This window comes from Calypte anna, chromosome 12, assembly GCF_003957555.1.
Source record: "Calypte anna isolate BGI_N300 chromosome 12, bCalAnn1_v1.p, whole genome shotgun sequence".
NCBI classification, from domain to species: Eukaryota; Metazoa; Chordata; class Aves; order Apodiformes; family Trochilidae; genus Calypte; species Calypte anna.
The window spans coordinates 2,309,247-2,335,951 of record NC_044258.1 but is presented as its reverse complement, the minus strand read 5'-3'; the positions used below and the strand labels follow the sequence as shown (position 1 = coordinate 2,335,951).

Sequence of the window (26,705 nt, the reverse complement as noted above, 5' to 3'; positions counted from 1 at the left end):
ATCTTAGGGTGACAAATATCTATGAGATGTCAGAGGAGACTGTGAGACTGCTGGCAGCTCCAAGAAGAGAAATGGAGCTGGAGAACATTGGAGAATATTTCATTGAAATATTAATGGGTGCCATGGACAGAGCTGTTTCAGGTGCTCCTTGCTCAGCATTGCTGTTCCAGCCAGGTACAAGCCATGCACAACCAGCCCATCCCATAACCTCAGTGACCAACAACCAAAGAAAGGAGCTGGAAACAATTCCCCCCACAGCAAACCCAAGGCTCTGGTGCAGGAGTCAGGGGCTGCTGCTGGCTGGCAGGCAGAGAGGAGCTGGCCCTGGCCACTCATGGGGTTTGTCCTGGGTCCCCACCACACACAGTCCCCATCAGTGGGTGCTGAGCTTAAAGCAGCACCCTTAAAGCTGAGCTTTAAGGTATAAAGTGGAAGAAGCAAGTTCACCCTCTGTGATGTGTCAGGCACCAGGCACTGCATTACAGATCAAGGATAAAGCTCAAATCTTCCTATTCCTCCTTTGCACTCATGTGCTGCATTAAATCTTGTCATGGTCTTACTCACCTGTGCTTGGGCTTTCGATTATGGCCATCAGAAAACATTTCTGATTGCATTCTAAGCTTGACATCACCTGGAGAGGAGAATTTGCTGCTGCTCTGCAAGGAAGAGAGAAGCTGGAGAGAGCAGGCAGGGAGGAAATGCACCAAAACCCATCTCTTCCTCCAGGGGAGCATCCCAGGCAGTGGTTCCTACCACAGGAGCTCAAGGATTGTTAGCACCTCTGGACTTTTACACCAAACTCTACTGCAACCAGTCAATACATGGGTTACACCCCAAAACAGAGCATCCCTAGTGCTGAGGAGATTATCTAAAGGTGGGGGGCTTGGCAGAGGTGGAGAGCAACCACCACCCAGGGTTTGCCACAAGTGCTCCTCCTCAGTTTTCATCTTGTAACTGAACTTTATATTTTAGCTGAATATTAAGATTATATTCAAACTACTGATCTGAAGACAGAGCCCCACCAGCTTCTTGCAGCCATAGCCATAGCTGGGGCCATGGAGAAGCCCAAGGGTTTGCAGGAAGAGTTAAGAGGGGTGGGCATCAGAAAAAACCAATGAAGACTGTGCATGCTGAAGGAGACTCAGACCCCAGAAACCCCAGCACAGTGTTTCTCTAGAGAAAGCAGCCTTTAGAACTTTTAGGGAATAAAAAAAATCTCAGGTGAGGGTACAGTGATGACTGGACCAGTGGCTCAACCCTGGAGGAGCACATTAGGTGTGTGGTACCCCCTTCCCCATACCCCATGTGCAGGACTGGTGGGCAAGGGAGGCAAATTCAAGGCCAAGGAGAAGATGACAGCAACCAAAATAGAAAATGAAATGTTTGGTGCTGGGTCGGACCCCACATTTCCCACCCCTTAGAAAGGGAAACAGGTCTGGCAGCTGCTGAAGGCAGAAAAACCCAAGAGAAGCAACAATTTATCATCAGTCTTTACTCCCTCTCTATCCCCTATTCTCACACAGGAATCAGTCCCATGTCCTGAGCTGGAGATAGGACAGGAGGCACCCCAGAGAAGCACAAAGTTAGCACAAATATATTGATTTTAACCCCAAAGCTTCAGAACTCTGAATTGACAAAAGTGTTTGAGTAGGTCTTTGTTTCAGGGCTCTTGAGCTTCAGCAGTAAGTCTAAATCCACCTGTGCTCTCATCACCCTGGCTGAGGGGTAAGGGAAGGTGGAAAGGAAATAGGGACCAACGGCATCAAAATAAGATTTATTATTTAGAACTGAGATTTGGAAGAGACAGACATGGCAGGTAACACCGAAACAAAACGCCAGGCTCCAGCTGTGAGAAAGGATGAAAGGTCCTGAAAGGCTCAGGGGCAAATAGAAATTCCTCTTTCTCTTTTCACAAGAGTGAAAAAGTCAGAACATTGAACTGTCTGCAGGGGAAGCAGCCGAGGCCCCGGGGCAGAGCACAGCAGTGGAAGGGTGGAAGAGTTTGAGCCCCAACCCTACCAGCAGAGGCAACACTCTCCCCCTCCTCAGGGACCATGCTGAAACAAAACCATCTCCCTAAGAAAGAGCTGAGGACTCCACTCCTTTATAAAAAGTGATTGCTCATGAGATTATTGCTGCAAACTAGTTCATACACCACCTCAACCCAGAAGACAGCTGAAACCCATTGTCAGTGAATGAAGGAAATCTCCCACTACATAATTTTAGCTTGCTGAAGGCACTTTAAAGTCTTTTAAAAATTGCTCCAATTACCACCCCCTCTGCAGAAGGATTTTAGTCTTACATTTAAAATTAGAAGTGACTCGAAACTGTATTTAATTCTGGCAAGAAAATGTGGCCAGGCTATGAGAAAAAGAAAGAGGTAAAAAGGGAAGTGACAAGTACAAACTCTCTCTCTCTGGTGAAGGCTCTGGAGGTTTCTTTACTTGATTTAAGCAGATTTAAAATAGGGTATTATCCCTACAAAAGAACCGTGAGAAATTTAAATAGAATTGGAATTTATCCTCCTTGTACTAGAATCTGAATATACGTGCCTGGCTTATCTTTTGGAAAATTACTTAAATTTACAATTGACTGTGTGGAACTACAAGTATTTGAAGGAGTGCCTTCTCCTCCTCCCTCTTCTCCAGCCGCTGCTCATGGGGAACCTGGCTCACAACAGAAGGGAACAATTTGGAACAAAATCCTTTTCCCCCAAAATAATTCTCCTTTATTTTTTTTTTTTTTTGCATAACATTTTTTTTTTGTATTTCCAACTATAAATAAAAAAATGATTAGAAAGAAGTTACAAAATTGCGTTGAATGGACCAGCACAGCACAGAATTTCTCACACATGATACATCACTTCCCATCTTCCTCTTCCTCCTCCTCAGCTGCGGCGGGGCCTCGCACTTGGCACCGTAGCTGAGGGGGCCATGTGTCAGTCGCTGATGATCTCATTTTCAGAATCTAAAAAAAACAAAACAAAACAAAAACCCATATATGGATTTCACATTCAGGAAAACCCCAGCAAAACCCAAAAGGGCCACGTGGGACCGTGGACCCGCAGCATGTGGGAGATGCTCTTGCAGGGGAACAGAAACCCAGATCACAGAATGGTTTGGTTTGGAAGGGACCTTAAAGATCATCAAGATCCAACCCTCCTGCATGGTCAGGGACACCTCCCACCAGCCCAGGCTGCTCAAGGCCCTGTCCAACCTGGCCTGAGACACTGCCAGGGATGGGGCATCAACAACCTCCCTGGGCAACCTGTGTCAGTGTCTTACTGCCCTCATGGTAAAGAATTTTTCATAATATGTAACCCAAATCTCCCCTCTTTCCGTTTAAATCTATTATCCCTTGTCCTGTCACTACCCTCTCTGGTGAACAGTCCCTCCCCAGCTTTCCTGTAGGTCCTGAGGCACTGGAAGGTGCTCTGAGGTCTCCTCAGAGCCTTCTCCAGGCTGAACACCCCCAACTCTCTCAGCCTGTCTTCACACCACAGCTGCTCCAGCCTTTTGGTCATCTTTGTGGCCCTTCTCTGGACCCTCTCCAACAGTTCTGTATCCTTCCTGTGCTGGGGGCTCCAGAGCTGGGCAGAGCATCCCTGGTGAGGTCTGAGCAGAGCAGACAGGGGGGTATCCCTGCTGCCCTGCTCCTTGTGACACAGTCCACGCTGTCAGCCCCTTGAGCCCAAGGCTTGAGAAGCATCAACACAGTGGGGCTGGGGGCAGAGCCGCACGGAGACCACAGCCCCACCACCCTTGGAGGGTCAGAGCTCAGCTTTTTGGAGGTGGGAACAGAGAACACCAGCAAAGACACCTGGGGCCAGGCAGCTCCATGGGGTCCTGCCACGGGTGGAGGGGGTGGCGATGCCACTGGAGCTGGGACAGGGATGGAGGGGCCCTGGGCTTGGGCTGGGCACAGCTCAGGCTCCTCTCCCTTGTCTGATGGAAAGTGAGATGGGCTCAGGATCCCCTCCTGCCTGAGAAGCAGGGATGCCATGCTCCATGCCAGCAGAGCAGAAGGCAAAGGGTGGGATCCAGCAGCCTCCACCGTACTCTGCAGCCCACGGGGGGTGATGGCAGCTGCACAGGAGAGGATGGAGTGTCCCAGGACAGCACATGGTGAGAACACAGCACGAGGGGGAACACAGCAACACCGGGTATCCTGACACGTCCCCTGCATCCCACAGGATGTGCCCCCCAGGACACGTGGCTGTGCTGGTGACATGCACCAAAGCCCTGCACTCTACAGCATGGAGCCATGCAGGTTGTTTGAGATGTGCAAGCACAGATGGGTTTAGGCAGCACCCAGTTTGGTAGCTGCTTTCAGAAGAACGCAGAGAGTGATTTTGAAGAGCAGGGAGGGCAAAGGCCATCGGGGAAAGCAGAGGTGCAAGGAGATGTTTTCTGTGCTGGGCATCGCTCCTGGTGGGTCTCCAAGTATCAGGCTTTGCTTTCATTAAATGTGGTCCCGATTTCTTCCCTCCCATATTTCTTACTCTGCCCGCTGGTCAGGAGAAGTGCTTTTAAAGATGTAAAATCACATCTTGATCACAATTCCTGCCCCAGGTTCTGATCAACATCAGTTCTGCAGACTCACTCAAACCCACCACCACTCTCAACAGCTGCCCATTGCTGATAACCACTATTTGGAACAGAAGGTCACCCAGGAAAACAAAACCCAGAATTAACTGTTCTTCAGGTAATGGGGAAAGCTTTAAGACAGCAGCAGCCCGACCCCTGCTCACCTCACAGCTCAGCCACAAAGCCAGAACCAGAGCTCACCCTCCAGGTGCCCAGCTCTGCACATAAACCCTCACACACCCTTAGCCCACATCCCAAGGATCTGGGATTCCCAACCTCTTGGCTTCTTATTCCAGATTCCATCCTGAGCTTTCAACCAGAGGCTGAAAGGGCAGTAGCACCAAGGAGGTCAGTGAACTCAGTGATACTCACAATTTCCTTGGTGCTGAGAACTCTGTGAAGAAGGCAGTGACTTCTGGGGGTGCCCTATACAGAAAGAGGAGTTGGACTTGATGGTCCTGATGGGTCCCTTCCAACCCAGCAAATACTATGATTCAGTGACTGCATGTCTTGTGCCAGCTAACAGAGAGACCAGTACTAGACACAGTCTATCCAGCAGGATTAACAACCTGAATACTGGGGAAGTTTTCACCTTATTTGCAAGGTAATTAAAAAAAGAACACAAGAGCAAATATTTTTTGGAATTATTTTAGGTCAGACTTAAGGAAGACCCGTTTGGGAAGGACTGGCAGCTGCTTCTCTTTTAACATTCCCATGTTTTTACAATGTGTCAGAGCCCTGAGTATCTCAGAAAAGCTACCATGGACAAAAAAAAAAAAAAAAAAAAAAAAAAAAAAAAAAAAAAAAAAAAAAAAAAATATGCCCACAAGGAGTGGCTGAGGAGGCTTTCCCTGTGTCCATCCTCTCACCTGGAGCTCCTCAAGAGCAATGGTGCTGCTGCTGCACTCAGGAGGCACCTCACAAATGCAAGGCAAAGCATGGGGAGCTGCTTTGCAAGAGAGAAAAAAAAAAAAAAAATAATAAAAAACCCCTCCTAACTTTTCCTTTTTTCCTTGGTAATGTGTGAATACCACAACACACTAAACATACGCCATGAATCCACCCAGTGGCACTGCATCAAAAGAAATTAAGCCAAGTCTCCCTTCTTGCCAGACTTTGAAAAACCAAGAATTCATCCCAAGAATTTCACTGTTACAAAAGATACTTTATAAAAAATAGTAGCTTGTCTTCCATGTGTAGCTTCTCCACACTGACCAAACAAAATCTAAAGCTCAACGAGGCTTTGTACGTAAGGCTGAAAGCCTGAATTATGCACCCTTTCACTTTTCATGTGAAAATTATTTCAAGGGAAAAGTTTTATGTTCAAATATAGATCCAAGAGTACATAGCAACAAACCTGGCAGTACACTAAATCTATCACTCTGGGAAAAAAAAAAAGCAGAAAGGGCCACATGATTTACAGAAGTTGCTGCCTCCTGGTGTAAGCTTGGCTCTCAAATGAATCAGTGACAAGTCATCTATTTACTGACACAGCTAACATCAGCACCACCATACATTCAAAGCCCTCTGAGCAACAAATTGTTTCATATTGCAGAATTTGTAACCTGACAGCTCCTAAAATCCATTTTATTAGGTTGCACTTCTGCAGCTTATCTGCATTAATAAAAGAACCAGCCCAGTGAGGGCTGGAACATCTCCATCCTTGCTGCATCTGCTGGGGTGACTCCAGTCAGACCCACCATGAAAGAGCAAACATCACCCCAGGCAAGAGGCACCAAGACATTTAAGCCACAACACAATTCCCATCTCATTGACAGTCCATTTCAGGAGTATATATACAGAAAAATAATTGTATTTACCAGGTTCCTTCAGAAGAAACACCCCAAAGCTCAGCACAGCAGAGAGCTTGCCCAAACACTCCGGCCAACCACAGCTCTCATCAGCACAGATCATAGCTCTCCTCAAGGACACAATCAATAACCAGGAATGCAATCATGCTTTTGCTGTTTTGTAAAGTCAATCCCATAGCAAAGATGTCCATCCAGCAGTGACAACAAAGAGTGCATGAACTCCACTTGTGTACTCTGCAGAGACACCTTGCCCGCCTGCAGCAACCACCCCCCTCCAGCACTGCAATCCTCCTGCACAAACACCACCAGAAACTGGGGGCTGAGAAGAGTCAGCAAGGAACCAGAGAATGCAAGGAAACCTCACTATTAAGAGCCATGAACTACTGCATTTGTGACTTTGGTCTTCAAGCCAACACTTCCAACAGCATCTACTGAAAACTCATCTGAGGGCTACTTGGGAGCAAAGCAGCAACCTAGGTAGGTTCTCACCCCACATCTACCACCTGCTAATTATTCAGCTAATACCTGACACATCAGCCTTTCCCAAATACACCTGAACCCTTTGCTCCATGAAGGGGCACCCAGGGAAAGCAATGCTGAGGTCAAATCACGTCAGAAAGGAGACTGATGAGTACAACTCCCCAAGCCAACCCCGAAAGAATGTAGGAGGACAGATATTCTTCTGCTCAAACATGCACTCAGCTGAACAACACTGACAGGGACCCACTGAGCCACCATGGGGCTTGTTTGGAAAAACTCTGAATGTTCTCAGAATTGAAAATAGTGCCCAGGGCCCACAGAACCAATTTTTAAAGGGAAACAACTATTGACAAAGCCAAGTTAAACTGTTCTAAAGTATTAATTAGGGGTTTCCTTTCACAAATACCAAATGACAAAACCTGCAACTCATTTCACAAATGCTGCCATTTAGCCCTGCACCCAAACAGCAAAGAGACTGTCACACTTGGCCTAGTCAGTCCCTCATCTTGTCTTTCACACTGGCCAATATCAAGTATTTCAGAGGAAAGTAATCAATTTATACAGTCGGGAGACAGGTGTAAAGTAATGGTTAAGTAATATTTCCTCTTTAAAGTTGTGTAATGTAGGCCAGAGTTAAACATGCAAAGGAACCACAAGGGACAACTTTACATCATTTAAAAAAAAAACAAACAAACCATGTCAGGGAGGTTGAATCAGGGCTTGCAGAAGAGCCTTAAGATGTTTGAATGTTTCTCCCCATGTTGCATCCCTGCAGCAGTGGCTCTGCTCCAACACAAGCTGGGGGGGTGGTGGGAAGCAGGATGCAGTTACACACCCAGCTCCTCCATCCCCATGTATGGCAAACAGAAAGGCAAATTAAGGGCATATCACAGTATCATAGAATAATTCGGGTTGGAAGAGCCTTTAAAGGTCATCTAGTCCAACATCCCTGCAGTATCAGGGACACCCTCACCCAGATCAGGGTGCTGAGAGCTTCCTCAAGCCTCACCTTGAACATCTCCAGGGATGAGACCTCAAAAACCTCCCTGGAAAACCTGTGCCATTGTTCCACTACTCTCATGGTAAAAAAACCTTTTTCTAACAACTTAATTTGGGTAAACTTACTTTGGTACTGTCAAACTACTGGGTGCCTGACATAAAAAGTTCTTTCAGTATTTGTATGAAGCTTCTAAAACTTCCGAAGGGTTGATAACTGGGGGATCTGTGAACTCCCCCATCAGCCCCTTACATTTCAAGCTGACTGTCAGATCCATACGGGCTTCACATCTGCCCTTGCAGAACAGTGCTGGGAATGTCTGGAGATGGCAGAGCTACAGGACGTGGCTGCAGGTCTGCAACCAGCAGGGTAAGGCATTCTACCCAGCAGGTTTGACCCCTGTTTGCTGCAGAGTTAGGAATAAAATTAATTCAGTTCTGAGATCTGCAAGGGAATGTCTTTTAGGGTAGGGACCCACGACCTCTGATGGTGCAGCACAGACCCCCCAGGTCCCTCTCACTCCCTTGCTCACTTTTTGCTCAGGAACTTGTCCCATTTATTTCATCTCATGTCATTAGTTTAGTTGCTACCAAGGCTCCAAGCACCCTCTGATAAAATTGCCACGATGGAGGGTAACGAACCACAGCTTCAAGTTAACAGTCAGAAGAATTGCAGCCAAGACAGCTACAGGGAAATTAAAATCATAGATATTGAAACGCAAACATCAACCTCCCAGCCCAACCCCAGCTCAAGATGCAACACTTTCTACAAGAAGTTTGGAAGCTGCGTTGAAGCCCGGCTCACACCGGCTGCCTGCCCGGGGTGGGCACACACAGCACATGCAGCTCAGCCACTGGGGGGCAGGGAGGGCTGCAGACCCACACATGCACATGGTGCATGCAGCACATGCAGCACCCCGCAGCACCCGCAGCACCCGCAGCACCTGCAGCGCCCACAGTGCCCGCAGCACCTGCAGTGCCCGCAGCAAAGCCAGGCAGGTCAGACGTGCAGGAATGCAGAAGCAGGAGCAAACCCTTTCCTGCATGCCCCTTCCTAACTTCTCCTACACCAGCAATGGTGACTGCCAAGAGGGTGCTGGCACTGGGGCCCAATTTTGTATCAAAAATTTCTGTGCTTTTCAGTGTTGGAGAGACACAACCCAAGCACCTCTTTCACCACCTACCAAACTCACACCCACTCGGCATCCCCACGGGCACCCACCAGCAATACTGAAGGCACCAGCTGCTCAAAGGAGCCTGGTTCATGTCCCACTCTGCTCTCCTCCGTGGCAGCCCAATGCCAGAAACACCACAGTGGGCAGGGGATTTCGGGCACCGTGACCTGTGAGGTGGCACAGATGCAAGGTCTGTAGCACCGTGTCACTTCTACAGCAGCCAGGAGGAGGGATGTGCCAGCTGCTATGGGCAGAACCTGAGAAAGAGTGGAGGCATCACATCTGCTCCTTCTACACAAGTCAAGGGATAAGAGTCTGGAAAACAAACGTAGAGTTACCCAGAACAGCTGGGAATTGACACAATTCTACACTTTTGAAAAATACTGGGTTTTTCACACGATTTTCAAGCACAAAATGTTTATTTTTCTTCTTTTTGATCTGTACAATTTCTCGGGGTTTTTAGTGCCACTGACTTTGTCAGTATACAAAGGATGGGCTATACAACAGGCAACAGCGACATAAACTGTACGGTTCAGTGCAAGCCAAAGGAAAACTGGTGTGAGAACATATTTTCCATGTTTGCTCATGAAGCATACAGGCATGAACCTAAAAAACCCAAATAAATTAAAGATACATGTTACAGAGAACAGAAATCTCTTACTACAGTAAGTATATTTTGCCCAGGCAGAAGACTCTGCATAATTGTCTATAAAATTCAATTCTAACTGAATTGATGGAATAATATATTCAAAGGCTACAAACAAAATAATTTAGACAGAGAGAATGCTCAAAGTACAACAGAACTATTCAATTAACAGCTTGGCAGCACAGGACATCTCTGCCCTTCAGCAGACAGGATAAAATGCCATGGCAGCAGAGACCCAGCACCAAGTGCCCTCAGAGGTGGCCAGAGTTACCATGGGCACATCACAGCTGCTGCTTCTCTGGTGCCTGTAGGCCAAGAGGCACAGGCAGAGGCTCTGTGCACAGCAAAAAAATAGGAAAAAATAAAAATAATAAAAAAAAGCAACTTTCAAACAGGCAAGAGAAGTGTCCATACCACCCAGAGCGCAAACTTTGTGAAAGCAAATAAATAGTTATATATATATATATATAGGTTTGTAAACAAACAAACAAAAAAAAAGGTGGTGAGGCTCCAAAACTGAAGTACTGTATATGAAAAAGAATTGCTTTGCATTTTCATCCCATGCCAGCAGGGCACTGGAAGAACACCCGCCCAAACCCTGCAGACTGAGGCTGCACTTACACAGCTCTTACACCAGCCCAGAGGTGTGTGCTCCAACAATCAGGACTGCAAGTGAGATTATTCTTTTTTTTTTTCTTTTTTTTTCCCAACTTATGAAACATGCATGAGTTAGTAATTTACCTGAATTATAAAAGAAACGTAGTCCCCTTTGCTGTGATCCAGAAGAAAACAATATTTGCCTGCCTGTTAGAGAAATAAGTTGCTGTCTACAACAACTTTCCCGAAGAGTGGGGAAGAGAATGAATTGCACTGCCTAAAGCTATTGCCTGTTCTTGAATACAACTTGGACCTCTTTGCGAATGCTCCCGTTTTCAAACGTGCATTTCACTATCCCTTGTACAAACACAAGCAATTTTTGATCAGCATCCCAAACAAACCTCACCACACAATTATTATTTTCTTTAAAAGCTTCAGAAGTGAGAATTCAACCAGTGAATGAAAACTAAAGCATTTACAGCGGGACGATAGTGATGAAGAACATGGGCTGTAAAATTCCAGTATCTTTGCAAATAAGAACTTCAACTCACAAGCAGACTGTAAAGAAAACACACCTTCCAAATAATGTTACATCTCTTTCCAGCTGGAACTGGAAAGCTGAAATTCAAGGCACTGTACTCCTGCAGGGTTAGTACAATTTTCTAGTCAACAATTCAAGTACATCGACTCTCTAAAGTGTGAAACATCAGAACACAAGAGGATAAAGTGCCTTCAGCAACGAAAGGTAAGCAGCTATTGCCGTGACAAGCAAACTCTCTGGTGAGCCCGTGTCACAGTGATGCTGATGCGGCTGCTGGCCCCGCACGCCTGCCCGGCCCCCGCCTCGCCCCGCACCGCCCCGCACCTACGGCATCTGCCAGCGCTCCCGTGACGACGCTGCCATCGTCGTTACCTACGGCAAGGCAAGCGGCCCAGGTCCCGGGCGGCGGGGGGCTGCAGCGGCACCGGGTACAGCCGCAGGCAGGTTCTGCCCAGGGGCGAGAAGCGGGCGATGCCGGCACCGCCGACGAACCGGGGCTGTGCCGCCGGCCCTGGCCACCGCACGGCGTAGCCGGGTGCAGGGACAGCTCCTCCGTAGGGACAGAGGGGCATCACGTACGGTGTCACCGCGCCCGGCAGGACAGCCCCGGGCACCGGCACCGGTACCGGCACCGGCACCGGCAGCGACGGCGACGCTCCAGCAGCTCGAGCAGCCGGCAAGGGGCAAGGCGCTGGAACGACGCACTTTGTCCCCAGTCCCATCCTTACCAAATTAACCTACGGAGAGAAAAATACAAAGAGCATCGCTATAGGCTCCTCACTCACTCGCTCCCCACCTGCCCTGGGCAGCAGGGGAACCTCGACACGCCTGTCCCTGCCGGCACATGGGCTGCATCCTCCGGAACCACCTTGGGATGCGCTTGCTTTCCTGCCTCCCCCTCTCTCTCTCTCTCTCTCTCTCTATTTTTTTTTAATGTCTGTTTTTATTTTCTTTAATAAAGGACAAAAAAAACCCACCAAAAAACTGGAAATGAATAGTAAAGGCTGCTACAAGGAGGAGGGGAAAAAGCTGCCTGAATATCATCTTACTATTTACAGAGGCAGGAGGCATTGCAGAACAGGAGAGAACTCAACACCACCCAAAAAGGCACAAAAAACCCCCAAAGTCCAAAGTAACTCAAGTATTATTTGTGCTTGGTCTTGTGCATGAAAGTAAACTAAATGCAGAATTAAACCAAATCATAAAAAAAAAAAAAAAAAAAAACACCTTGAAAAAAAAGTAAAAAATTCAGGGACATGGTATAGTGGTGGCCTTGGCAGTGCTGGGTTAATGGTTGGACTTGAAGGTCTTTTCCAACTAAAATGGTTACATGATTCTACAAAGAACTGTCACCCCATATCTCATAAAAATCCCAATAAACCCCAAAGCTGATGTTGCAAAAAACCCCAAGACAAATCTTGAAAAAAACACCACACAAATATAACAACAAAAAAAAAAAAAGAAAAATCTTGTAAAACCCCTAAATCTTGCAAAAAGCATAAGAAAAAACCACACAGCTGTATTATTTAGGTTTGGGAGTCTTTCATTAATTTGGTATTTCTCATTAAAGTGATAAACTTGGTATGAAGGTGAAATTTCAGCAGAACAGAACGTATGTACAGGACTGTGCAGAGCACTTAATTCTATGTTTCTGATTTTACCATCTCTTTTCAATTAAAAAAAAAAAAAAAAGTCACTTTAGAATTTACTGCTTTTGGCATTAACCTGTGTCCCAAAGGAAATTTTTAAAAAGTACAGAATATTCAATATCCTTCTGCACTCCACTGTCTCCAGCTGGAATCTGAAATGCACCTGATGGTGAGCATCCAGCTAAGAGAAACAGTTCTTTGGCTATAGTGAGTTTAACATCATTAATGTACAAAAATCCACCAAAATTAACAGGAGAACCCAAAGAACAATAAAGAGAAGAACTAAGGATACATTTTTAAGACAACCCCAAAATGATGGCTCCCACCAAACCAGCCAGTGGTGAGGGGATGGCAATGGATGCCTACAAAGATACATAACTGAGGTATATAATTTTTTTTCCAGGCTGTAGATTACACAGAGGCACTGACAAAGTCAGGTCACATTTTAGCAAGCTGCCTGTTTATAAATTTGAACCTGAAAAAGCTTATTTTCAGTTCTTTTAAAACAATGAGAAATCAACCTCTACCTGATTTGGGCTTCTTGACTTGTTCATTCTCAGCTGCACTACTCAGGAAAGCAGCAGCTCTATTTGAGGCTGTATCTGTGCAACTGGGAGTAAAATTGCATCATGCTCAAACCCAGCCAATGCACATACATATTAAAACCTGTTTAAGGTGTGACGAATGCCTTCTAATGATTTGATGTTGTCTCCTCTACCTTTGCTGCATGCTTCAAGGCAGCAAAACACACGTTAGGAGCCAACAAGTCATCTAGCTCTTGCCTCTTCCCCTGGCTAGAAGCTTCTTGTGAAAAGCCATTTTTAAACCATCATTTAACCAGCTGTGACAACTTAACACCAATGGAGCAGGAAGCAACCCGTTACACCAACTGACACATCAACACCAATATGCACCAGAATATTCCTCAAAACAGCACATGGATTTCCCAGCTGTATGAAAGCCAAGAGTCCCCAAGTCACTTTGTTCATAAAATTCAAGGGGAAGCAGATGGACATCCACAAAGTGATGGATAAGGTGCGTACCCATGGTGGGGCCAAAGTCATGGCTCTGAGCAAAAGTGATTTGTATTTCCATTGGTAATGCTGATACCCTACAGGAAGGACACTGTGGCATGGCTGGGTGCACTGCCAATAGGAAGGGTATTTCAGCCCTGAGCACAAGCCCTGTAGCTGCCAGGGGGTTAAAGCTCACAAAAGTGATGCTGTGAACCCAGAAGCTCTCCCATCACCCCAGAGCTGGCCACTTCTGTGCTGAAAAGACAGATTTGTTCCCTGCAGCTCCCTGCCTGCCCAGGTGACCTCTTGCCTTAGCTATGAGCTTCTCATTTCTGCAGAGCACAAGCTGTCAGGTCTGAAGTGTGCATCAAGCACTGCACACAATAACCCAGCACTGACAAAGCTTCAGCTTCCAGAATATCCTCTGGACTTTGGCATTCCACACACAGCTTGAAATACAGGTGAGGATTGTTCCTTTTATACTGAAATTGTCTTGGAAATGAAGTGGCCCAATGGGGTACTCCTGTACCCAGCTCAGTGTTAAGCAACCACTGAAATATCTTAGAGATACTTTTTGCCCTCACCTGCAGTCACACAGGGCAAATGTTTGGGGTTTATTTGACACACACCAACTCTTCTGCAGGAGAGGGAAGCAGCAGCAGTTTCTTCCCTTCCCAATTCAAGTTTAGGTGATGAACACTAGCAATGAGGAATGAGATCAAGCACATGATGCAGCCAAGCACAGATTCACTGTTAACATTACAACATTAATTTACTTCTGTTTGTTCTGCTGCCTGCCCAGTCCAGCCAGCTGACCTGGCCCTTCAGCAGGCCAAGAAGGTAGGCACAGTATTAAATGTAATTAATTTAACAAATGCACTGCAATATTTATCTCTGCCATCACTATGTAAAATAGTCTGTCTGCTAGAGATATTTAATAGGGCAGGTTTGTTTTTTTTTTTTTTTTTTGGAAGGAAGACTGGGTTGACATCCTAAAATGTGTCTAGGGAAATCCACCCCCATCTCTTACCCTCTGCATCTCAGCCTCCTCCATCAAAACAATGAATTTCCTTGAGGAACACCTATGGTGACATCTCAACCTGCTGCCTTCATTCCTCCCTTTCTGCCCTTGCCAACCTCTCCCTGCACGGATGCACCTCTGTCCCCAGGGCTTGTACAAGTCCCTGCTGGGAAAGAGCTGTCTCTTGCTCCTGCCACCCCAAGTGCCTGCCTTTCTGCTGCCAGACTTCCCTTGACACCTTTTATTGCTGCTTCCCCAAATAATCATTCATACTCACTTAGAAAGCAAGAATATCATCCACATAAAGAAAAACATACATCAAAATATAAGTAAAAATGAAAGCAAGAGAGTGGTAGTCAATGGGTTGGAGTCCCATTGGAGTTGGTTTTAGTGGAGTCCCTCACGGGTCAGTACTGGGACCAGAACTATTCAATGTATTTACTGATGACCTGGATGAGGAAGCAGGGTGTCCTATCAGCAAGGGTGGGGTGGCTGACACCCCAGGAGGCTGTGCTGCCATTCAGAGGGACCTGGACAGGCTGGAGAGCTGGGCATGGAGAAATTTAATGAATTACATCAAGGGCAAATGGAGAGTCTGACATCTGGGAAAGAACAACCCCAGGTGCCAGGACAGGGGGAGGACTGAGCTGTTGGAGAGCAGCGAAGGGGAAAGGGCCCTGGGGGTGCTGGGGGATGGAAGGATGGATGCCCAGGAGCCAACAAGGTGTCCTGGTGGCCAAGAAGCCCAATGGCACCTGGGGGACATTAGGAGGGGGTGGTCAGGAGGTCAGGAGAAGTTCTCCTGCCCCTCTGCTCTGCCCTGGTGAGGCCACATCTGGAATATTGTGTCCAGCTCTGGGCTCTCAGTTCCAGCAGGACAGGGAACTGCTGGAGAGAGTCCTGAGCAGAGCAACCAAGGTGATGGAAGGAGTGGAACATCTCCTGGTGAGGAAAGGCTGAGGGAGCTGAGGGGCTCTGCAGCTTGCAGAGGAGGAGACTGAGGGGTGAGCTCAGTGATATTTATAAATCTTTATAATATAATGTGTGCTGAGTGCCAGGAGGAGGGAGTCAAAGCTTTTCTCAGGGGTGCTCAACAACAGGACAAGGGGCAATGGTTATAAAAGGGAGCACGGGAGGTTCCATATAAATAGAAGGAAAATTTTTTCAGTGTGAGGGTGATGGAGCCCTGGCCCAGGCTGCCCAGGGAGGGTGTGGAGTCTCCTCTGGGGACATTCAAACCCCCCCTGGATGTGTCCTGTGGGACTGATGGAGGTGACCCTGCTCTGGTGGGGGCTTGGACTCCAGGATCCTCCCAGGTCCCTTCCCACCCCTCACCTTCTGTGATTCTATGATTCTATGAAATTTAATCCTACTGGGCAAAGGCTATGTGGTAATTCAAGACCACAATTCTGCTCTCTGGACTTGTTTTAATTCTCTACCTTGCCATCATGCTTCACCAAGTGAGCTCTGAAGTGCCACTTCAGCAGTATTGATAGCCCCAGTAATGTGAAAGCTGACTGACAAATATCATAAAAACTTGTTTTTATATTAGAGCAGATGAACCTGGGTAATTCTGCTGGGAAAATTGACCATACCTATTACAATTCATTCTAAAAATGCAGGCTTTAGATAATTTTTCTTCCAGCTCCATTTTGCTGACTACATTACTAGAATGACTCAAAACAGCAAAAACTTTTGCAGGCTCCAGCTACCAATGAACCAAAACCACCTGAATGACAGAACAGAGTCAGAGCTGGCTGCCAGCACAAGCAGGGCAAGGACACCAATACATCTTTTTTATCACCCTTTTCCAGTGTCCCAAAAACCCAGAGTCACCCATGCTTCTGCAGATTGGTGGGTGCTCCTCCAGGTTCCTGGAGAGCTGTGCTGACATTTAAACCAAGAAGTCAGTGCTGAATAGCTTCCAACACAGATTCATCCAATTTTTTTTTTTTTTTACTATCCTGGTTCAATGAAGATGAAAAACACAGTAAAGTGTTACTAATCTCTTCATTTTCTCATCTGTGGGGGGCAGAAGAAAGAACTCTTTCCCAGCTCCCTAAAATCCCAGTGTACTCAATGCCAACTCCTGATGTTGTCTAAACCCCAGCACACATCACTGACCCACACAGACCTGCAACACTTCACAGGAACCACCTCATTATCAACTTGGAACATGGTCACAGCTTTTTTTTTCTTAGATAACAGTTATTTCTTTAAACCTTATGGAGCTATGGAACAGCACGAAGAATAGAAAACATATTTTTGGTGAGCCCTTTATTCCCAGATGTCTTGAAATAATACCTTTAACTACTGAGTGTAGTTAATACTCATTTACACACAAGGCAGCTCATGCTCCCAGGAGAATTCTTTGACTGGTGGTAACCACAATTACCTCTAAAAAATGATTACTTCATTGTGCCTTCAACACAGATGAGCACAAGAGAAATAACCATTATCAAGCAGTTTGACTTCCTAATAACTCCTATTTCAAATTATTTCTGATGAGAATCCACGTCTCTGTGTTTAAATGAAACAGCTGAAAAGGAACATTTCAGTGCTCCTGTGACATAAATGGATGCTTGAAGGTTTCCCCAGAAACTTGATATGGATCAACAGGATTTGCAGCCAAACCAACAGACACACAAAGCAGATTTCAAGGTCTTCCTTTCTGTCCTAATTATTTTGTTCATTCTACACTTCTATTGAGAAAGAGAAGAAAATAAACCCACTAACTTTTCACACCATCAGTTTCTCCTTTGAGCTTCCTTTCTGCCTTGAAGAGTAGCCCACACTTGGTTAAAAACAGTTACCAGTAAGCTGTATGCACACAGAAAATAATTTGCTGATGGTGGTAAATTACCTCTAAAAGATTTCAACCACCTTGTTAATTCCCTGGAACAAAGGCCACGTTCTAGAAAGAAATAAACCCTCTAAAATCAGTGTATCACAGCAGGGATATTCCTCTCACAGCAATATTCTGCTGTCTCCACAGGCTTTGAAACAGAGACACCAAGACAGCAGAAGGGAAAATTAACCATAAATGTATCTTAATGGGTGATTTAAATAAGCAAAATAACCACTCTCATTCCAGAGTTACAGCTGGGCAAAACACCCTCACCAAATGCTTCAACTGCTGCAGGAGTCTTGGGGGAAAGACATCAAGCTGCAAAGAGCACATCAAGGAGAGTCAGGAGAGACTTAGCAGAACAAAATCTGGCCCCTTACCATCACTTGTCTAGAAATCTTTGTGTTTGCTGGCACCTCTTTTGACTTATTTTGGATGAACTAACAAGGTCTTCAGTTGACATTGCTATTACTCCAGGATGAGCTTATAGTGGTTGAACCATCACTGTGCAGGACTGGTTACTTTCCAGATAATTTACTCTTTTTGTTCATTTATGGTAGCTAAGAATTGACACCAAACTGCCCAATAAATTTCCACAGGTATTTTCTCCCTGTGACATCAGTGACCTGATAAGCTCTGAGATCAGCAGGTATCAAAGCAGAAGTGTTATGGTTCCTACCTCAGCATGTCTCACCTCACAAATAACTACAAGAGGTACCACTGCTGCACATGAGCTTTTTTTTTCCTACAGCATCTCAAAAAGGCATGAAATACTATCCAGATATCTTGTTTTTAAGGGATAACTAAAGCAGCCTCTCACACTGGTTTTGTTTTCATTATTTGTTTTGTTTTGTTTTTAAAAAAAGTAAATCCAGCAGAACTTCAAAGAATCATCCAACCATGAAGAAGAGGTCTGGAAACCTAGACCAGGGGGTGGGACAGAATGATAAACTGGGATTATGGATACATCTTCATCCATTTTTGCTCATGGCTCTCTACCATCCCTCAGTCACAAAAACAAGCACCAAACACAGACACAAACATACGTTTTTTTCCTGCCACTGAGAATAAAAAAGACTGATTGGAAGTGCTTCCAATTTCCATTTTGTTGTGGTTTACTCTAACAGCATTTCAGAAGAGGGTGTTTTCTGGAGGCAGAGAGCCTCAGAACTGCCCAGTACAACCATCAGAGGTGAAACACCTACAGCTGCCCTGGTCTCAGTGCAGTACTCACTCTGCTCCCACTAAAACAAAGGCTTTCTTACCACCAAGCCTTCAGCCCAGCCACTGTTCTGCCCTGAGGAAAATTAATATTAAGCATCAAAAACTTTAGTTATAGAGTAGTTAAAACTTAAGTTGAGCAACGTATAGTTAACGGTATGAGTATTGCTGTTATTAAGTAGTTTGCAATTTAAACATATATATTTTTATATATATATGTGTGTATGTATCCTTCAAGGTTATTGCAAAAGACAATTAAAAAAAAAATCTGGTTTAGACTTAAAAGAGATGGACATTTATAGCAGGCATCTATCTGACATAATTTTAGTCTATGTCCTTCTCCCAATCTGAGTTCTGCAAAGGCTCTCAGACACACAGCACAAAAGGTATGTTCTTCAAGGAGTGCCACTTACTCCACATGTCTCATTCTGTGTTTGCATGGGATTAGCCTTTGGCTCCATGTCTTGCCTTTTTTGGTTCTGCTTCAGTTGATTTAAAGAAGGTTTTGTCTGTGCAGCTCCAACGGTTTTGCTTGTCCACTGGTCCACCAGCTTGTGAAGATCATCTGTGAAGGTCCCTTTCTTGTTGTTACTGTTGTTGGCCTGAACCTGCAGGGTGGATTGCGGGAGGGGCTCAGGACACGTTGCAAGACTGTTTGTTGAGGATCCTGGAAAATCACACACAAAGAAAGTTGGGGATGGCATCTCTGCATCACCGCCCACTGCTCAAACAGTTTCTCAGCTACTGCAATTTAAATGGTGGGGTTTCAGACTTCTAACCCTCCCCTTCCTTTCTAAAGAACAACTTTGCTTGAAGACATGGTTCGAGTCCAAGAGTTCCATATTTTCTCTCAGATTCTGTTACCTCAGCCTCCAGCTGCTGTGCCCACAGCTTCTCTCTGGGTGAAATTAATGACTCGGAGAGGACCAAGAGCAGTGCCTGTAACGTGAACATTCCCAGGCTGACACAGCCTCTTCTGGGGAGACAAGAGAGTGAGAGGCAGGCTGTACTACTTGCTAACAACTGCATGTGTTTAAAAAAAATGAATTTACCATTTATTTTACCTGTCATATAGTTTACAAGTAGGGTTGGCTCCTATACCTCGCGGGTTCCAGGAACCCACAACCTTTCTTGATGATGTCAGGAGCATTTACTCTGCCATCTGCATTTTTGGGGGGGAAGATCCCATCAGGACCACAAATGTCCAGAGGAAAGAGAAGAGGAGGACACAGTGGGTAGGTGGCTTTTTGAGACAAAGATCGAGATACAGAACTTTTGGTATAGGTAAAAGCAGACAGAAAGAGTGTTGATAGAGATTTGATTTTAGATGTGCACTTAAAAAAGAAAAAGGGTCCTTTTTATGTGTTGGTGACTACAAGTCTGGCACAGCCAGATCAGCTGGGAACAGCAACTGAATGTGCCTGAATTTGACCTCAGCAGAAAATCTCAAGTGAGTTTTCAGCTAACATGTTTGATAAAGCTAAAGATTTGAAATAAAGACCATCTCTTCAAGCAAAAAGTTCATAGTGCTGTAGCAAAACTACTATATAAGCAAACATGAACATTCAGTCTTCATTTCTGTGTTAATCAGTTACCAGCCATTGAAACCAAGTAAATTAGTCCTATGGTTACATAAAATACATTAATAACCTTTAAATGATCATGCATTCAACCTGCAACATGACTTCTAAGTGAATACTGATCATTGTCTTTTCCTTTGCTTGGGGGGAAGGGACCAGTGAAGAAAAAATAAGTATTTTGACAGGACAGGTGTTCAATTAGTGCTTAATTTCATGCAGCTCAACAGGACCAAAATAATTTTAGACTATAAATTCCTCCAGCAGAGAACTGCAGTCATATAAAGGTGTGTATTTCAGAAGGACAAACACAGAACCCAGTTTTCTCCCTGCATGCAGGCACAGTCTCACACACAAAATACCACAAGTGTCTCGCAGCATGCATGGTTTCCCAAGACATCACAGCACATGCATTATTATGAAAATATCACACTTTAGACAGGCTAATTTCATATCAGTATAAGCGCATCAGCTCTACTTGTCAAACCACTAGCTTTTAGTAAAAAAATAAGTAGAAAAAAAAAAAAGAAGAAACCAAAAACCAAAAAACCAAAACCATCCCATGCCATGAAGGAAATACTGAGAAACAGAAACGGGATAGTTACTACTACTGTGATCTTTGCCTAGACATAGTCGTTTCAAGGTGGACCCTACAAGGTAAAACAATACAAGACATACATAATTAGGTAAGACTAAAACACAACAAATCTGACGGACAAGCTTCTGTACTTTTAAGCAATCAAAAAGTAGTTATTATGCAAGAAAGGACAGACAAAGTCAGCAGTTCAGGTGAGTCAAGAAGTCTAAATAACTGGACAGCTCAAACCTTTCTTAATGTGCAGCCATTCAGAAGCTTTGAAAAGTAGGACAGCATGCCAAAAGCAAGGTCTTGTGACTTAAAGATGCGTTTGTTTGGGCTTTTTGGTTTGTTTGGGTTTTTTGTTTGTTTGGGTTAGTTTTTCTTTTCCACTTGCCTTGGCTCCCCAATAGGAGGGTTTGATTCTTACTCTATTTACACAGGAAATGTCAATTCAGTTTGTGACAGGAGGCCAAAAATGCTTTCAGGAACAAGTCAAGCTAGTCTGGCTGCAAAGACAAACTGCAAAGCAACCCTAAAAGCCCTGTTTTACAAGTCCAAAAAGATACATTGTTCTGCAGGTCTGAGGCCAATTGTTTCCAAATATTTTATTAGCAGGATTTGTGTCTGAAGTGAGATTCTGAACTTAATTCAAAGTAATCATGAACGAGTTTCCCTTATGCCTTGTCCAAGTGCAGAAAAATAATCCAGCAGAGCAGCTGAGCTTTCATTTAACCAAACTTTGTGGTTTTATCATTATTATCTCATTGCAACCTCCATCATGGTTTCATTACATACTCTGGTGGATAGCAGGTAGCTGGAGTGCCACAAGTGTACCAAGAACCCTCCTTGACTGTCAGATCTTGCCAGACATAAGCACCATTTCTACTTGAGTGCCAAATTTCCTGAAAGGTATTTTGGACTTGGTAAGAAGAATATCATTATGGTATGGGAGGAGATGAATACCTGACAAGGGGCATAGCATTGTGAAGAAGCACTTGAAAATATGAGCAAAATCAGATAGTGGGGCAAAAAGCAAGATACAAGACAGATGTGCTTTTTCTCTACAGCAAACCAGCGCCGATAATTTATGTTACTGTGCCAGAAATGCAGCTTTGAAACTTAAAGATTTGCAGGTCCAGGTTGACATGGGCTCTGAGTGAGTCTTCAAAGGAGAAAGGAGAGACATCAGTCTGAGACTGAGGAAGAGAAAGTAAAGAGGGAAGAAAAAAAGGCAGAAAAAATGTTTGTTTTGATGTGGGTGGCATGAGAAGGAACAGGAGGATTGCTTTGAAAGATTTGCTTATTATTTCATAGAGTTTAATGAGGTTTCTATTCCAGGAAAATCAGAAGGACATGACTACAGTAGCATCTTATGCAAGCATGAGCAAGTTTAGTTTCTCATCCCAAAGCCTAGATAACACATACAAGTCACAGTCACAGCTGAGCAGTCTGCTTTAGGTGTTCCAATTTTTTTTTCCCTCAGATATACCTTACCTTGCCTGTCTCAAAGTTAGCTAGCAACTCCCATTAGGGAAGCACCAGTGGCAGTCATATCCAAATGCCATTTTCTGAACTGTCCTGCAGCATTCAGCAGGAAGCAGCAGGTAGGACTTGGCACAACACATATGCAAATGAAAAACACAAGCAGGCAGCTGACTGCAGTGCGTGCCCAAATGCATGTAAAAAGTTTAATCACCAACCCCTCTGCTTCCTGAAAACCTGGTCACAAGTTCATGTGCACCTCGGGTGCCAAACACAACCTGGGGCCCCTGTCTGTATGTGGAAGCACAAGGACCAGAGCTACTCAGGGGTCACAAAATACTCCCAGGAGTGGAGCCAACGCTCAGGAAAACACCAAGGGAGCAGCAGTCACCCCAGGAAAGCTGCTTCTCCCAGGCAGCATCACTCAGCACGTTGCTGGGGAGATGAGAAATGGTATCCAAGTGGTGATGCTGCTTGAAGGGGGCGACTGACAATCACCAGCTACAATTGATTTTACATTCAAATTCAATTAAAAATGCATTCAGTAAAGCTAATTTTCCAGATTAATTGTATTACTTCTAAATCAAGGTGTTTAATAGCTGTAAAGTTAGAGAGGAACCATAATTAAGATTTAATCTAAGCCTGTAAAAGTTCAGAAGAGTGTTTTGCTTCCTATTCCAGATTTCTTATCTGAGAAATTAAGTAGCTATTATATCATACAAGGCAGAAAAAAGCCACTGTCCCATACTTGCACTCTAACAGCTGCCAAAAAGCTTGAAAACTGAAATAAAATTGGAATGGCAATAAACTGTTAGACTATTTCCATAATAGCATATGAACATACTATATATTCATTACTACACACCTGACAAAAAAAAAAAAAAAAAAAAAAAAAAAAAAAAAAAAAAAAAAAGTCACACAAGACTACAAGGCTGAAGCCAAATGGATCTTTTGAAAGCTCCACTCACAATCAGTGCAAACCCTTCTCTGGGCTTAACTACCCTTGCAGCTTAACCCAGGGAAAGGATTCAGGCTAAAATTACACCGAAGCCCATCAAAAATATTTTATTCTATGAAAAGTGCAAAGGAAAAGTCAATATTGGACACGGGGAATAGATCAAAAAGCTGTTCTGGCAGAACACTGAAAGTGTTCAACTTTGATGGATCTTGTAACCAGGACAAAATACTTAGTAAAACTAATCTTTAATGCATGGGAACATTTCTTTTTGAATGTGTGCAGCTAATCTGCCTGCCAATAGAGCACAGGCCTCGCAGGGGAGTAACCAAGTTCCCCGAGGGGCTGTTCTTCTTTACTCAAATATATATGCTCAGAGCATTTTTGAAAACCCAGCGCAGCTTTTCCCAGCAGTTCACAAACAAACAAAAACATCCCAGGGCAACCCCAGCTGGGGGAGCAGCCCCAGTGCCCTGACCTGACAGGAGAGGCCCTGAGATGCCCACGCTGGGCAGCCCCATCCCGAATGCCTCGTCCTAACGCTCAGCCCTGCATGCATGCGGGGTCAAACACCTCCCTTCCAGAGGGGAAGGAGCACGAGCTGGTTGGCATTCCCATCTCCATCCTCTAGCACTATATTTCCTGAGGTCTGTACTCCCGGCTCCTCTGCACCAGCCGGCTGGAACCACCTCCCAGCCTTCCAGCAGCTGCCCCTGGGGGGAACAACAGGGCTGCCCGCAGCGCGTACTCATCCCTTCACACACACGCTACCAACCTGTTGGGCTCCCTGGGAGAAGGAGCTCAGCCAACCTCCTACCCCCATCCCAACCTACCAGCGAGGCAGCTGTGGCAAACTGTCTAGCAACCCGAGTGACAGGCAGCATGGGAAAGGCAGCTGCACGCTCTGAGCAGCGGTGGCTTTACGGATGCGTCAGGGTTAAGTGCCTGAAACTCAGTCCTTCTCCTGGAATGACTCAGACCCGGGGGAGTGCAAACCTCCTCTCCAAACACTGCGCCCAGAAGAAGCAGGGAAGAGAGCATATGGGCTGAGAACAGAAAGCAATTAGTCGTGCCGAGTTAATTTAAGCATGGGGAAACTTCACGATTTGAAGGATTTACATATTTCCCTTGGTTTCATTCACAATATCCATGCACCCAAAAATTTCTCATATTATGGTCTTTAACGGCCATCTCCCAAGTCTTTTTGCATCCTACTGAAGAGTAATTCTATGAAAGATTAATGAAACAGCTTCTGGGAATTACATGTGCAGAGGAAGAAACTACTGGGTCCATTATAATACCAAATGGAGAAATCTGTGAGCTGAGAATTCCTATCAGGTTTTCAGAAAAAAAAATAAAAATCCCCGAATGCAAAATGCCTCACGACTTCAGCAGTCATTAAAAACTTGCATGGTAATAAATTCAGTGTGCTGAGCAGCAAACATCAGTCTTCAAGAATTTGAATGCCTGGACTTCTAGGGACCTCACCCACTTAAAAAAAAAAAAATCAATTTTTTTAAAAAATATTTTTTATTCATAAAATTAAGAGGAGTGTATTTGAGTGGTCTTGTGCCTTTGATCTGTACCACTTGGATAATGATGAGCAATGCAGAACTCCAACAGGAGATCTGAGATTAATGCAAATGAACAGTTGTTTAACCAGACTTTTTCTCAAGAACATTCTTAGCTTTCTAATGTTGTATGTAAGTGGCCTATAGTACCTGTTCAGCGCAACATATCTTTATTGTACAAGCAAAATCTGTTTGCCTAAATAGCAGCATATATGATTGGGCAAAAAGGTCTTATTTTTTTAATGAAATAGCTTGATATCATTTGGTTGAATTGCCAATTACTTTAGAAGTGACACAAATAGAATACAAATAGCAGGTGCACAATTATTTGAAACAAAAAATACTGGATCCTGGTAATCAATTTCAATGTGAAAATCTGATATTCCTTTTTCACTTATGCTTTGATGAACTGCTAATTGACTTCATCTCTGAGGTCACATAAGGTCATAAGAAAATAAACTGAGTAAGTGCTTCAGCCAGATCAGCTTACACAAAAAAGAGTTGATGGTACTCTCCCTTGGAGTAACCAGATCCTCCTGCTGCTTACCATTCTACAAAACATTGCTCACTTAGAGTAATTGAAGTGAATGCAAGGGTAAAAGCCCACCTAGAAAACAGATTTTGAAAGAACTAGCTGGAGCACTATTGCCTCAGCATTTCCACATGCAAAGAGCAGGGAAGGGGGGGAAAAAAAAAAATCAAAGAAAATAGAGTGAATATAAACAGTACTGTATATCGTGTTAATACAGCCCTTGTATGGAAGTTATACCCTTCAGTGACCTTCTAGTATTGTATCAGCTTGCTACATGCATGTCTTCATAGTCCAAACATGTGTGAAAGAGACCATTCGTCTACAGAAGGATGGGTTTCTTTTTGTTGTCGCTGGAACCGGGACAGCAGACATGTATTTGCCACATTGCAAATAAAATTACTTCAACAGAAATCACATAAAGTACAAAAGCTTTGATAAGTCCAGGGTAAAATTTACCATAAGGCTATATAATAAATGATGAGATCTTCCACACATGCTTTTGGTGCCCAGGCACGAGTCAAAAGCAGTGCAAAAAAAGCTTTCATATGAAAAAAAAATCAATATAAATAAGGTGTGTTCATGATGATTACTTAAAAGAACGATAAAAAGAAAAGAAAAGATGGTTGAGAAAAGGGGCATCCTGCCAAACATATTAATAGATATAAAACATGGAATTGGAAAAAAGGGGGTAAAAGAAAGATGGACTGTGATAAAATACAAAAGAACAAATACAAACAGATGGACAAAGACACAGGTCCACTGAGGAATCTGGTACGAGGTTTGCTACTAGATTTATAGGTCACTCTCTCAGACGTTTGGTGGAAAACCGTCCAGCCTGCAAATGAATATAAAGGGAAGAAAACAAAGACACTTATAAAGTACAAGTAGCTGTGATCAGATGTCCTATACCATCAGTCAAATCAGCTTTGTTAGTTAAACATCCACATCTCCATTTTAACTTTGCCAAAGAGAAGTTAATTGACCATACACAAAGGATGCAATAACGGCAGAAGAGAACAGATACTTTGCAGATTAGTTTGGCAGGATGTGCAATGGAAGGAAGGTATTTTAATCATCATTAGAACTTCCAATATGCATGGCAACAAGATCAGTCAAAGCCTACGGAGGTGTGCAATACACAGAGTTATCTGAGGTTGGGACTGGGGAACACAGCCAATCTATAGGCATTTAGCTGGGACTCCAAAATCATGCACAAAGTTAACTCCTTGGGTAAAGGAAACACAACTTGGTTCTCTGGTTTGGGGTTTTTTTTGCCTTTTGCTTTCCTCACACCCAAGATGGTTTGGTAATCTATAAAGAGGAACTCTGGGTCTACCAGTATCAAGGGGCTAAAAGAGAGCCCAATGTGAACCAAGGGAAACAATCTCCAAGACTTCTATATAATTTGTTTTCCTTTTTTA

At 44.4% G+C, this 26,705-nt stretch overlaps 1 protein-coding gene across 1 annotated transcript in view; it reads right to left on the bottom strand.

The window, feature by feature from the left end:
* Window positions 1-2,796: 2,796 nt before the first annotated feature.
* Window positions 2,797-26,705, bottom strand: part of WNK2 (WNK lysine deficient protein kinase 2) — a 111,519-nt gene continuing 87,610 nt past the window's right edge. Inside the window, exons 25-28 of the mRNA XM_030458638.1 lie at window positions 26,021-26,119; window positions 20,770-20,814; window positions 19,001-19,254; window positions 2,797-2,967 (exon numbers count right to left, since the gene is read on the bottom strand). Of these exons, the coding sequence (XP_030314498.1) occupies window positions 2,860-2,967; window positions 19,001-19,254; window positions 20,770-20,814; window positions 26,021-26,119 (506 nt within the window). The 3' untranslated portion in view covers window positions 2,797-2,859. The remainder of the gene's footprint in view (window positions 2,968-19,000; window positions 19,255-20,769; window positions 20,815-26,020; window positions 26,120-26,705) is intronic.